Source organism: Oncorhynchus mykiss, chromosome 11 (assembly GCF_013265735.2).
Source record: "Oncorhynchus mykiss isolate Arlee chromosome 11, USDA_OmykA_1.1, whole genome shotgun sequence".
In the NCBI taxonomy this organism is placed as follows: Eukaryota; Metazoa; Chordata; class Actinopteri; order Salmoniformes; family Salmonidae; genus Oncorhynchus; species Oncorhynchus mykiss.
Window position 1 is genome coordinate 60,970,783 of NC_048575.1, and position 11,411 is coordinate 60,982,193.

An 11,411-nucleotide genomic window follows, 5' to 3' on the forward strand; every position below is an offset into this window, starting at 1 on the left:
ATGTAAGTGGCGTTGAATGGGGTATAGTAGTAGGTGCTGGGCGCATGGTTTGAGTGTGTCAAGAACTGCAACGCTGCTGGGTTTTCATGCTCAACAGTTTCCACTGTGTATCAAGAACGGTCCACCACCCAAAGGACATCCAGCTAACTTGACAACTGTGGGAAGCATTGGAGTCAACATGGGCCAGCATCAATATGGAACGCTTTCATGCCCCAACAAATTGAGGCTGTTCTGAGGGCAAAAAGGGGGGCAACTCATTATTAGTTAGGTGTTCCTAATGTTTTGTACACTGTGTATATTGTGAACACACCTGGACTCATTATCATATTAAAGTTATCTTTATTGAAAGTATTCACACTGCAGTAGATACAAAACATGACCCAACGCTGGGGGCTCGTCTCTGGGGGCTCGTCGCTGGGAGAGAGGCCTTCTTCCAACAGGGCCCCTTTCCTCTCATCGCCAATGTGGTTCATGTTCTCATCATGTTCTGTTGTCCTTATGACCAGGTACTCACGCACACTTGACTCGCACTCCATTACGTACGTCCCTCTCAGCCCCAGAAGCCATCAGTCTCCAGACTAGATTTGATGTTACTCTGATTCTCTCTCCTCTCTGCAGTGACCAGGTTAGATTCTCCCTTTATCAGTCGTCTCCTCTGAGCTGCTTTCTGCTGCTTACTAAGCTGTCTCCGCACCTTTGCACGAACCACCTCCTACAACAACAATACATACATTAGTAGAAGGATTGCGTGTGAGTGACTGTGTCAGTGTATGCATGTTTAACCATGTAAGAGAGTGTGTGTACTGACCGGTGGTATAGTAGAGCAGCTGCCTACACTGCCGGCGGTAGCCTCACTGTCCGTCCTCCTCCTGCTGTGCTCAACCACATGAAGCAGGCTGTCTGAGTCTCTGTGGAGAAGAGATCACTGGACATTAACATGATCACCAAGCAAAGGAAACAGATCGATATGTCAGATGTGGCTTAAGTGGTGGAGAATGACACATTGACATACAGTTGAAGTCGGAAGTTTACATACACCTTAGCCAAATACATTTAAACTCAGTTTCACAATTCCTGACATTTAATCCTAGTAAGAATGTCCTGTTTTAGGTCAGTTAGGATCACCCCTTTATTTAAAGAATGTGAAATGTCAATAATAGAGAGAATTATTTCTTTCAGCTTTTATTTCTTTCATCACATTCCCAGTGGGTCAGAAGTTTACATGCACTCAATTAGTATTTGGTAGCATTGCCTTTAAACTGTTTTAGTTGGGTCAAACGTTTTGGGTAGCCTTCCACAAGCTTCCAACAATAAGTTGGGTGAATTCTGGCCCATTCCTCCTGACAGTGCTGGTGTAACTGAGTCAGGTTTGTAGGCCTCCTTGCTCATACATGCTTGTTCAGTTCTGCCCACAAATTTTCTATCGGTTTGAAGTCAGGGTTTGTGATGGCCACTCCAATACCTTGACTTTGTTGTCCGTAAGCTATTTTTGCCGCAACTTTGGAAGTATGCTTGGGGTCATTGTCCATTTGGAAGACCCATTTGCGACCAAGCTTTAACCAAGCTTTAACTGATGTCTTGAGATGTTGCTTGAATATGCCCACATATTTTTTTTCCCTCATGATGCCATCTATTTGGTGAAGTGCACCAGACCCACCTGCAGCAAAGAACCCCCACAACATGATACTGCCACCTCTGTGCTTCACGGTTGGGATGGTGGTGTTCTGCTTTCAAGCCTCCCCCTTTTCCTTCAAACATAACGATGATCATTATGGCCAAACAGTTCTATTTTTGTTTCATGAGACCAGAGGAAAAGTCTTTACTGAATACTCATCTCTTCAGTAGGTCATATGATTGAGTGTAGTCTGGCCCAGGAGTGTGAAGGTGAACAGAAAGGCTCTGGAGCAACGAACCGCCCTTGCTGTCTCTTCCTGGCCGGTTCCCCTCTTTCCACTGGGATTCTCTGCCGCTAACCCTATTACAGGGGCTGAGTCACTGGCTTACTGGTGCTCTTCCATGCCGTCCCTAGGAGGGGTGAGTCACTTGAGTGGGTTGAGTCACTGATGTGATCTTCCTGTCTGGGTTGGCGCCCCCCCCCTTGGGTTGTTCCGTGGTGGAGATCTTAGTGGGCTATTCTCGGCCTTGTCTCAGGATGGTAAGTTGGTGGTTGAAGATATCCCTCTAGTGGTGTGGGGGTTGTGCTTTGGCAAAGTGGGTGGGGTTATATCCTGCCTGTTTGGCCCTTTCCGGGGGTATCATCGAATGGGGCCACAGTGTCTCCTGACCCCTCCTGTCTCAGCCTCCAGTATTTATGCTGCAGTAGTTCATGTGTCGGGGGGGCTAGGGTCAGTTTGTTATATCTGGAGTACTTCTTCTGTCTTATCCGGTGTCCTGTGTGAATTTAAGTATGCTCTCTCTAATTCTCTCTTTTGGAGGACCTGAGCCCTAGGACCATGCCTCAGGACTACCTGGCATGATGACTCCTTGCTGTCCCCAGTCCACCTGGCCGTGCTGCTGCTCCAGGTTCAACTGTTCTGCCTGCGGCTATGGAACCCTGACCTGTTCACCGGAAGTGCTACCTGTCCCAGACCTGCTGTTTTCAACTCTCTAGAGACAGCAGGAGCGGTAGAGATACTCTTAATGATCGGCTATGAAAAGCCAACTGACATTTACTCCCGAGGTGCTGACTTGCTGCACCCTCGACAACTACTGTGATTATTATTATTGGACTATGCTGGTCATTTATGAACATCTTGGCCATGTTCTGTTATAATCTCCACCCGGCACAGCCAGAAGAGGACTGGCCACCCCTCATAGCCTGGTTCCTCTCTAGGTTTCTTCCTAGGTTCTGGCCTTTCTAGGGAGTTTTTCCCTAGCCACCGTGCTTCTACACTTGCATTTCTTGCTGTTTGGGGTTTTAGGCTGGGTTTCTGTACAGCACTTTGAGATATCAGCTGATGTAAGAAGGGCTATATAAAAACATTTGATTTGATTTGAAAAGTACAATCTTTGTCCCCATGTGTAGTTGCAAACCGCAGTCTGGCTTTTTTATGGCGGTTTTGGAGCAGTGGCTTCTTCCTCGCTGAGCGGCCTTTCAGGTTATGTCGATATAGGACTCGTTTTATTGTGGATATAGATACTTTTGTACCGGTTTCCTCCAGCATCTTCACAAGGTCCTTTGCTGCTCTTCTGGGATTGATTTGCACTTTTCGCACCAAAATACATTTATCTCTAGGAGACAGAACGCATCTCCTTCCTGAGCGGTATGATGGCTGGTGGTCCCATGGTGTTTATACTTGCATACTCTTGTTTGTACAGATGAACGTGGTACCTTCAGGCATTTGGAAATTGCTCCCAGGGATGAACCAGACTTGTGGAGGTCTACAATTTTGTTCTGAGGTCTTGGCTGATTTATTTTTATTTTCTCATAATGTCAAGCAAAGAGGCACTGAGTTTGAAGGTAGGCCTTGAAATACATCCACAGGTACACCTCCAATTGACTCAAATTATGCCAATTAGCCTATCAGAAGCTTCTAAAGCCATGACATAATTTTCTGGAATTTTCCAAGCTAGTTAAAGGCACAGTCAACTTAATGTATGTAAACTTCTGACCCACTGGAATTGAGATAGTGAATTATAAGTGAAATACTCTGTAAACAATTGTTGGAAAATGACTTGTGTCATGCACAAAGTAGATGTCCAAATCGACTTGCCAAAACTACAGTTTGTTAACAAGAAATTTGTGGAGTGGTTGAAAAACGAGTTTTAATGACTCCAACCTAAGTGTATGTAAACTTCCGACTTCAACTGTACATTAACACTCTACAGGAGATTTAAAGAGACGCGGAGGTGTGTGTGAAGAGACACGGAAGTGCGTGTGTGAAGAGACGCGGTGGTGTGTGTGTGTGTGTGTGTGTGTGTGTGTGAAGAGACACGGAGGTGCGTGTGTGAAGAGACACGGAGGTGCGTGTGTGAAGTGACACGGAGGTGCGTGTGTGAAGAGACACGGAGGTGCGTGTGTGAAGAGACACGGAGGTGCGTGTGTGAAGAGACACGGAGGTGCGTGTGTGAAGAGACACGGAGGTGCGTGTGTAAAGGCACACGGAGGTGCGTGTGTGAAGAGACACGGAGGTGCGTGTGTGAAGAGACACGGAGGTGCGTGTGTGAAGAGACACGGAGGTGCGTGTGTGAAGAGACACGGAGGTGCGTGTGTGAAGAGACACGGAGGTGCGTGTGTGAAGAGACACGGAGGTGCGTGTGTGAAGAGACACGGAGGTGCGTGTGTGAAGAGACACGGAGGTGCGTGTGTGAAGAGACACGGAGGTGCGTGTGTGAAGAGACACGGAGGTGCGTGTGTGAAGAGACACGGAGGTGCGTGTGTGAAGAGACACGGAGGTGCGTGTGTGAAGAGACACGGAGGTGCGTGTGTGAAGAGACACGGAGGTGCGCGTGTGAAGAGACACGGAGGTGCGTGTGTGATCTGTACCTGAAAGGTTTGAATTCTCTGTTGGAGGAGGAGAGGTCGACCAGCTCAGGACACACATCCTCTTCCTCCTTTTCCCTCTCTTCACCAAGACCACCCATCACAGCCTCTGGATCAGTCTCTCTCTGTTCTCCTCCCCCTCTCCCTGGGTCTCTCTCTCCATCCTTGTTTCCTGTCTCAGTGTGTATCTCTGTGTCACTGACTTTGAGCCCCTCCAGTTCCAATATAGCATGCCTATACTCCTCCATGTCCATTGTATTCTCCACATCCTCCTCTTCCTCTCCTTCGTCCTCCTCTCCCTCGTCCTCCTCCTCTCCATCTGGTCCTTTAGGATCAAGCAATGCTGCGTCTCTCTCAAAGTCTTTGGTGAAGCCGCTGGCTGAGATCTCAACGTCCAGAGAAACGGAACGTCTAGAGGACAAACACAGGTTGAGTCACATTCACACACTACCTCCCTCCCTACCCTCCACACTACCTCCCTACCCACCACCCTACCTCCCTCCCCACCCACCACCACACTACCTCCCTCCCTCCCTACCCTCCATACTACCTCCCTACCCACCACCCTACCTCCCTCCCCACCCACCACCACACTACCTCCCTCCCCACCCACCACCACCCTACCTCCCTCCCCACCCACCACCACCCTACCTCCCTCCCTACCTCCCTCCCTACCCACCACCCTACCTACCACCCTACCTCCCTACCACCCAACCTCCCTACCTACCACCCTACCTCCCTCCCCACCCACCACCACCCTACCTCCCTCACCACCACCACACTACCTCCCTCCCTCCCACCACCACACTACCTCCCTCCCCACCACACTACCTCCCTCCCTCCCTACCCACCACACTACCTCCCTCCCTCCCTCCCTACCCACCACACTACCTCCCTACCCACCACACTACCTCCCTCCCTCCCTCCCCACCACACTACCTCCCTCCCTCCCTCCCCACCACACTACCTCCCTCCCTCCCTCCCCACCACACTACCTCCCTCCCTCCCTCCCCACCACACTACCTCCCTCGCTCCCTCCCCACCACACTACCTCCCTCGCTCCCTCCCCACCACACTACCTCCCTCCCTCCCCACCACACTACCTCCCTCCCTCCCCACCACACTACCTCCCTCCCCACCACACTACCTCCCTCCCTCCCTACCACACTACCTCCCTCCCTCCCCACCACACTACCTCCCTCCCTACCCACCACACTACCTCCCTCCCTACCCACCACACTACCTCCCTCCCTCCCCACCACACTACCTCCCTCCCTCCCCACCACACTACCTCCCCACCCACCACCACACTACCTCCCTCCCTCCACCACACTACCTCCCCACCCACCACCACACTACCTCCCCACCCACCACCACACTACCTCCCTCCCCACCACACTACCTCCCTCCCCACCCACCACACTACCTCCCTCCCCACCCACCACACTACCTCCCTCCCCACCCACCACCACACTACCTCCCCACCCACCACCACACTACCTCCCTCCCCACCACACTACCTCCCTCCCCACCCACACACTACCTCCCTCCCCACCCACCACACTACCTCCCTCCCCACCCACCACACTACCTCCCTCCCCACCCACCACACTACCTCCCTCCCCACCCACCACACTACCTCCCTCCCCACCCACCACACTACCTCCCTCCCTCCCCACCCACCACACTACCTCCCTCCCTCCCCACCACACTACCTCCCCACCCACCACCACACTACCTCCCTCCCTCCCCACCCACCACCACACTACCTCCCTCCCTCCCCACCCACCACACTACCTCCCTCCCCACCCACCCACCACCTCCCCACCCACCACACTACCCACCCACCCACCCAACTACCTCCCTACCCACCCACCCACCACACTACCTCCCCACCCACCCAACTACCTCCCTACCCACCCACCCACCACACTACCTCCCTCCCTACCACACAACCGCCCTCCCTACCCACCCACCACACTACCTCCCTCCCTACCTACCCACCCACCCACCCACCCACCACACTACCTCCCTCCTTACCCGCCCACCACACTACCTCCCTCCCTACCTACCTACCCACCCACCACACTACCTCCCTCCCCTACCTCCCCTCATAACAAATGCCCCACTGGTAGAGATAATAGGAAACATGCTGAATTACCTGATGTCTTTGAAGGTTGGGTACAGCTCACTCTCATAATTGTATCTTTTGGCAAAGAAATCTCGTATACATTTGACATCCCGGTCAAAATACCTGTAGACAAGACAGGAAAGTTTCTCTAGCTATGTATTTGAGTGTGTGTGGTGTGCTTTTCTCCATGTGCAGTTCTCATCAGTGACAGGGTATGAGTGTGTGTGCGTGTGCGTGTGACTCACCACTCTGCATTGAAGTGTGTGGTAGACACCATTTGGGGGAAGTCGATCATGGTCACGTGATCGTGGTCGTCCAGCATCAGGTTAAACTCATTGAAGTCCCCGTGGATCAGGCCATGATTGGCCAGCTTCACTATCAGCTCCATGACATCATTGTACATGGAGGACGGGTCTTCCAGCTCACGCACCTGACAGCTGTCAATCAGTCAGACCACAAACAGAACAGCCAATCAGAGGGCTAGAATTGCACACGTGAGATGAAAGCGAGACAGAAAGATCGAGAGAAAGACAAAGGTGTGTCAAAAGAAAAAGAGCGAAGCAGGTACGTAAAGAGAAACAGATGGGAGAGAAAGATGGGCAGAGAAACAGAAAGGGTGTGTGTATTTTACTAACAGTGGGTATCCATTGATGAGCTCCATAACCACAGCGTGTCTGTTATAGTCAATGGGCTTAGGGACAGGAAACCCTCGTTCGTACAGGGCCTGAGAGGAGAGACATAAAGCTGTCAGAGACAATGTCATCAGCAGCTGAATAACGTATCTATGGTCACCAGGACTTCACCGTACACCCTTCACAGTAGGGCTGAGTCTTGTTTTCAGAAGAAGAAAGCCGGTGCCAAGTACCTTCATGTAAGCGTACTCCTTCATGGCCGAGAGGCGTGAGAGGTAAAGCCAGGACATGTTCTTCCTGTGTTTGTGGTAGTCTCTCTTGTTCTTCAGGTTCCTGAAGGAGGTCCTCCCCAGCCTGTGGAGCTTCAGCGCGTACTGCTCCCCCTCTGGACTGGCCACGATGTAGATATCTACAGGATGAACACCACACAATATACAAACCACTTACCTCTAGAACAGACACTCGATTCTACTCAGACTCAAATCCAACAACATTACCATTAAGCCTGAGTTGTTTCACTAAATTGGATCACTCCAATATATTGGTATCACTCCGTGGCGGAGGGATACATCCGAGGTGTAGATTTACAGATTTACTCCCATGTACACCCATGTCATGGCTGGGGTCCACCCCTATATATAGACCCCATGGCACACGTGCTCTCTCATTTTCTCGGCACGCGTCCATATGGTTTGAGGTACAAACTTCCTGAAGTTCACTGGTAATATCTTGCGTGGAAGTATACTCACTGGCTGTTCGCAGCCTGGAGCAGCTGGCCACATGGCCAGTCCCTACTCTTGAGTGCTCCACTCGCTGCGAGCAGTTGATCTGGATCTTCCACGTGGAGGGGGTGTCGTACTTGTGTTTCGTTAGCGTCACACTACAACTCTGTGTCTGGGACACCTTGGCAACTGCCCGAGACCAGGGAACTATGTGGCATTCGAGACCGCACCGCCTCAGTCTGTGGGCTTGGCCGCTGAACGGCACCAATGGTCCATGTTCGGACTACAGGAGGGTGTAATGAACACCATGCAGAGCGCAAGGGCGCTGGTTGCAACCGCAGCATAGTTGTTCTGCTCTTGGTGTACTGGTATTGAGGTTGTGCCCGAGCCATGCGGGGTACAGTATGTCCTCCAATACCTGCAGTCTCACTTGGATGAGGGCTTGGCAGCCTCTAGACTGAGTGGGTATTTGGCTGCTATATCTACCTGCTATGTGGACAGGCCAGTGGAGCGTCATTCCTTAGTCTCCAGGTTTATGAAGGGGGTTCGTCGCCTGCGTCCAGCTAGGACCCGCTCAATGACGAGCTGGGATCTGGATGTGGTCTTGGCAGCTTTGGCAAAGCCTCCGTAGGAACCGTTGGAGTCTGCCTCCCTGAAACATCTCTCTATGAAGGTGGCTTTCTTGGTAGCGATTACTTCCATGAAGAGGGTGGGTGAGTTTCATGCTCGTTCAGTAAGTTCTGAGTGCTACCGGATGGACCCCGGGGGGAGGAGTATATATCTCCGTCCCAACTCTTCATTCCTCCCGAAGGTTCTGTCAGACAGGCATGTGAACATCCCTTCATCCTGTCTGCTTACAACCCCCCAACCCCCCTGCAGCCACCACTAACACTGAGTGGCTGCTGCCAACACACTGACACTGACTAAACTCCAGCCACTTTAATAATGGGAATTGATGGGAAATGATGTAAATATATCACTAGCCACTTTAAACAATGCTACCTTATATAAATGTTACTTACCCTACATTATTCATCTCATATGCATACGTATATACTGTACTCTATATCATCGACGGTATCCTTATGTAATACATGTATCACTAGCCACTTTATACTATACTATGCCACTTTGTTTACATACTCATCTCATTTGTACATACTGTACCCGATACCATCTACTGTATCTTGCCTATGCTGCTCTGTACCATCACTCATTCATATATCCTTATGTACATATTCTTTATCCCCTTACACTGTGTACAAGACAGTAGTTTTGGAATTGTTAGTTAGATTACTTGTTATTACTGCATTGTCGGAACTAGAAGCACAAGCATTTCGCTACACTCGCATTAACATCTGCTAACCATGTGTATGTGACAAATAAAATTTGATTTGAGTTGGGGTCCCTCCAGCATGATGTGCCCTGTGCGGGAACTGGCTGCCTTTGTGGAGCGGACACAGTCAGTGAGAACAACAGACCAGCTCTTTGTCTGCTATGGTGAGAGTCCTGGGGGCTGGGTTATCAAAGCAGAGGCTCTCTCACTGGATCGTGGACACGATTACGACAGCATATTGCCTGGCTGGCAGGCCAGTGCTGGGATCTGTGGTGGCACATTCAACACAACGTGTGGCTGCGTCCTGGGCCCTACTGAGAGGAGTGCCCCTCGCTGATATCTGTGCTGCAGCCAGCTGGGCTTCCTCTTGCACCTTTGCTAGGTACTAATCGGGTAAATGTGGAACCTCCCTCTGCGGTGGGTTCAGAGGCCCTGGGCGTCGCCTCCCCTTCTGGGGACTGTGCTGGGACCCCCCTTCCATATTGATGGCCCCTGCGTCTCGGTCCCGCGCTGGGACTTCACCTGGCCAGGTCCCTCTAGCATAACAATATTTTGTGAGTAATCCAATATAGTGAAACATAACGAAGGTTACGTATGTAACCACAGATCCATATAGCTCACATAACCGTGGTTACATATGTAACCTTCATTGTGAGTTTGTGTGTGAGGTATGTTACCTATGTGTGTGTTGGAGAGACAGGGTGGATGGTTAGTACTTACCCGAGTGTGTGTGTGTTTCTGGTCAGTTCTTACCTGACTCTTTCCCAACTCCCATCTGGTTCCCGACAGAAAGGAGTATTTCTCTAGAGCAGAACGTCTTCAAAGCCAGGTAGTCATAGCCCCCATAGTTCAGACGGTAGCCATGTACCACTGGAAAAACACACACACAATTCATGTGGGGCCTGTAGATTCCTCCATAATGCATTTACTGTGGTGACAGAATCAGGTTTTGAGGAATGGAAATGTGTGGCAAACTGATTTCAGGGTGAACCTGTTTAAACGAAGCATTGTAAGTGTTCTTACTCTTAGTACGCTCGTAGGCCACTATTTTGTGCTTGACGAGCTCTCTGAGGATCTTGTTGCAGCCTCCGTGACGCAGGCTGGCGATGGAGGATATGAGACTGACTGGAACTACCTCATGGTTTTTCATCCCCATCTCAACCTGCATGGAGCAACAGTCACAGTTACAAACCAATACGACCAACAACACCTTAATAAGTAACGATTGATGGCCAGAGAACTGCTTGAGTGGGCACGATGTACAGTACACACTATTACTGGCCACCACGGCCCGAGGGCGTTATTAAAATATAAAAACGCTAACAGGACATTTACTTACCGCTGTGAGGACACGGAAGTCATCTCTGGACAGATACCTCAAAACTACAACATTTAATTTGCCCATATTAGCGCTGTAATTTGTTCTAACCCCTTGAATATTGTGTTAATTTGCTGAGATACTACGCATCCTGCTGTAAACGCATGTGCAACCCGGAAGTAAAGTATCTAAGCCGTTACCTTCGTCTAATACTACGTCACGTCCTGCTTGTGGTTAAAGTTTTTATTTTATATAGTGTACACAAACGACATAAAAACAAGGCGAACAGCTTTCAATATCATTTCATATTCATAGATTGCCATTCATGTTCGAATAAATGCAGTTACTCATCTGTAAATAAGTTGTGAGAATGTGTTGTAATTGTTTCTTTTTCTCAGACAGGAATATCTGTTGACGCTATAGACGTCACTATCTTTTTGCCACAGCATTCGTTGCTATCTACCGCCATCTAGTGCTCAAAGTTAGTAAGTGTCGCTAATCATCACGGGCACAAATCAAGTCTGTCTGTGGCACAAAGCACCACTGTTGGCTTTTTCAGTCTCTGAATAAATATGCATAAATATCAATATATCATGGTCCTGGGAACCCAGGGTGTGCACTGCAGGCTTTGAATCTCACAGCAGTCTAGCTAGCATAGGCTATATCGGTGAAGTTAGGGCAGTGGTGCTCAGTATACTTTTGATCGGCTCTAACTTCGGACTTAAAAGGTCGTTTTTCTATTTATTATGATCTCTCCATGGTGAATACGTACAGTGAAACACTCAATAT

At 50.0% G+C, this 11,411-nt stretch overlaps 1 protein-coding gene across 1 annotated transcript; it reads right to left on the bottom strand.

Annotated features, from left to right (window-relative positions):
• Positions 1-322: 322 nt before the first annotated feature.
• Positions 323-10,852, bottom strand: riok2 (RIO kinase 2 (yeast)). Its single transcript, XM_036936023.1, has 10 exons — positions 10,644-10,852; positions 10,328-10,466; positions 10,058-10,174; positions 7,480-7,655; positions 7,250-7,338; positions 6,860-7,051; positions 6,645-6,737; positions 4,487-4,894; positions 809-908; positions 323-712 (listed from the first exon to the last, which is right to left on the bottom strand). Exons 1-10 carry the CDS (start codon positions 10,707-10,709, stop codon positions 551-553), a joined length of 1,542 nt encoding a protein of 513 aa, XP_036791918.1. The 5' UTR covers positions 10,710-10,852; the 3' UTR covers positions 323-550.
• Between the last annotated feature and the right edge of the window lie 559 nt (positions 10,853-11,411).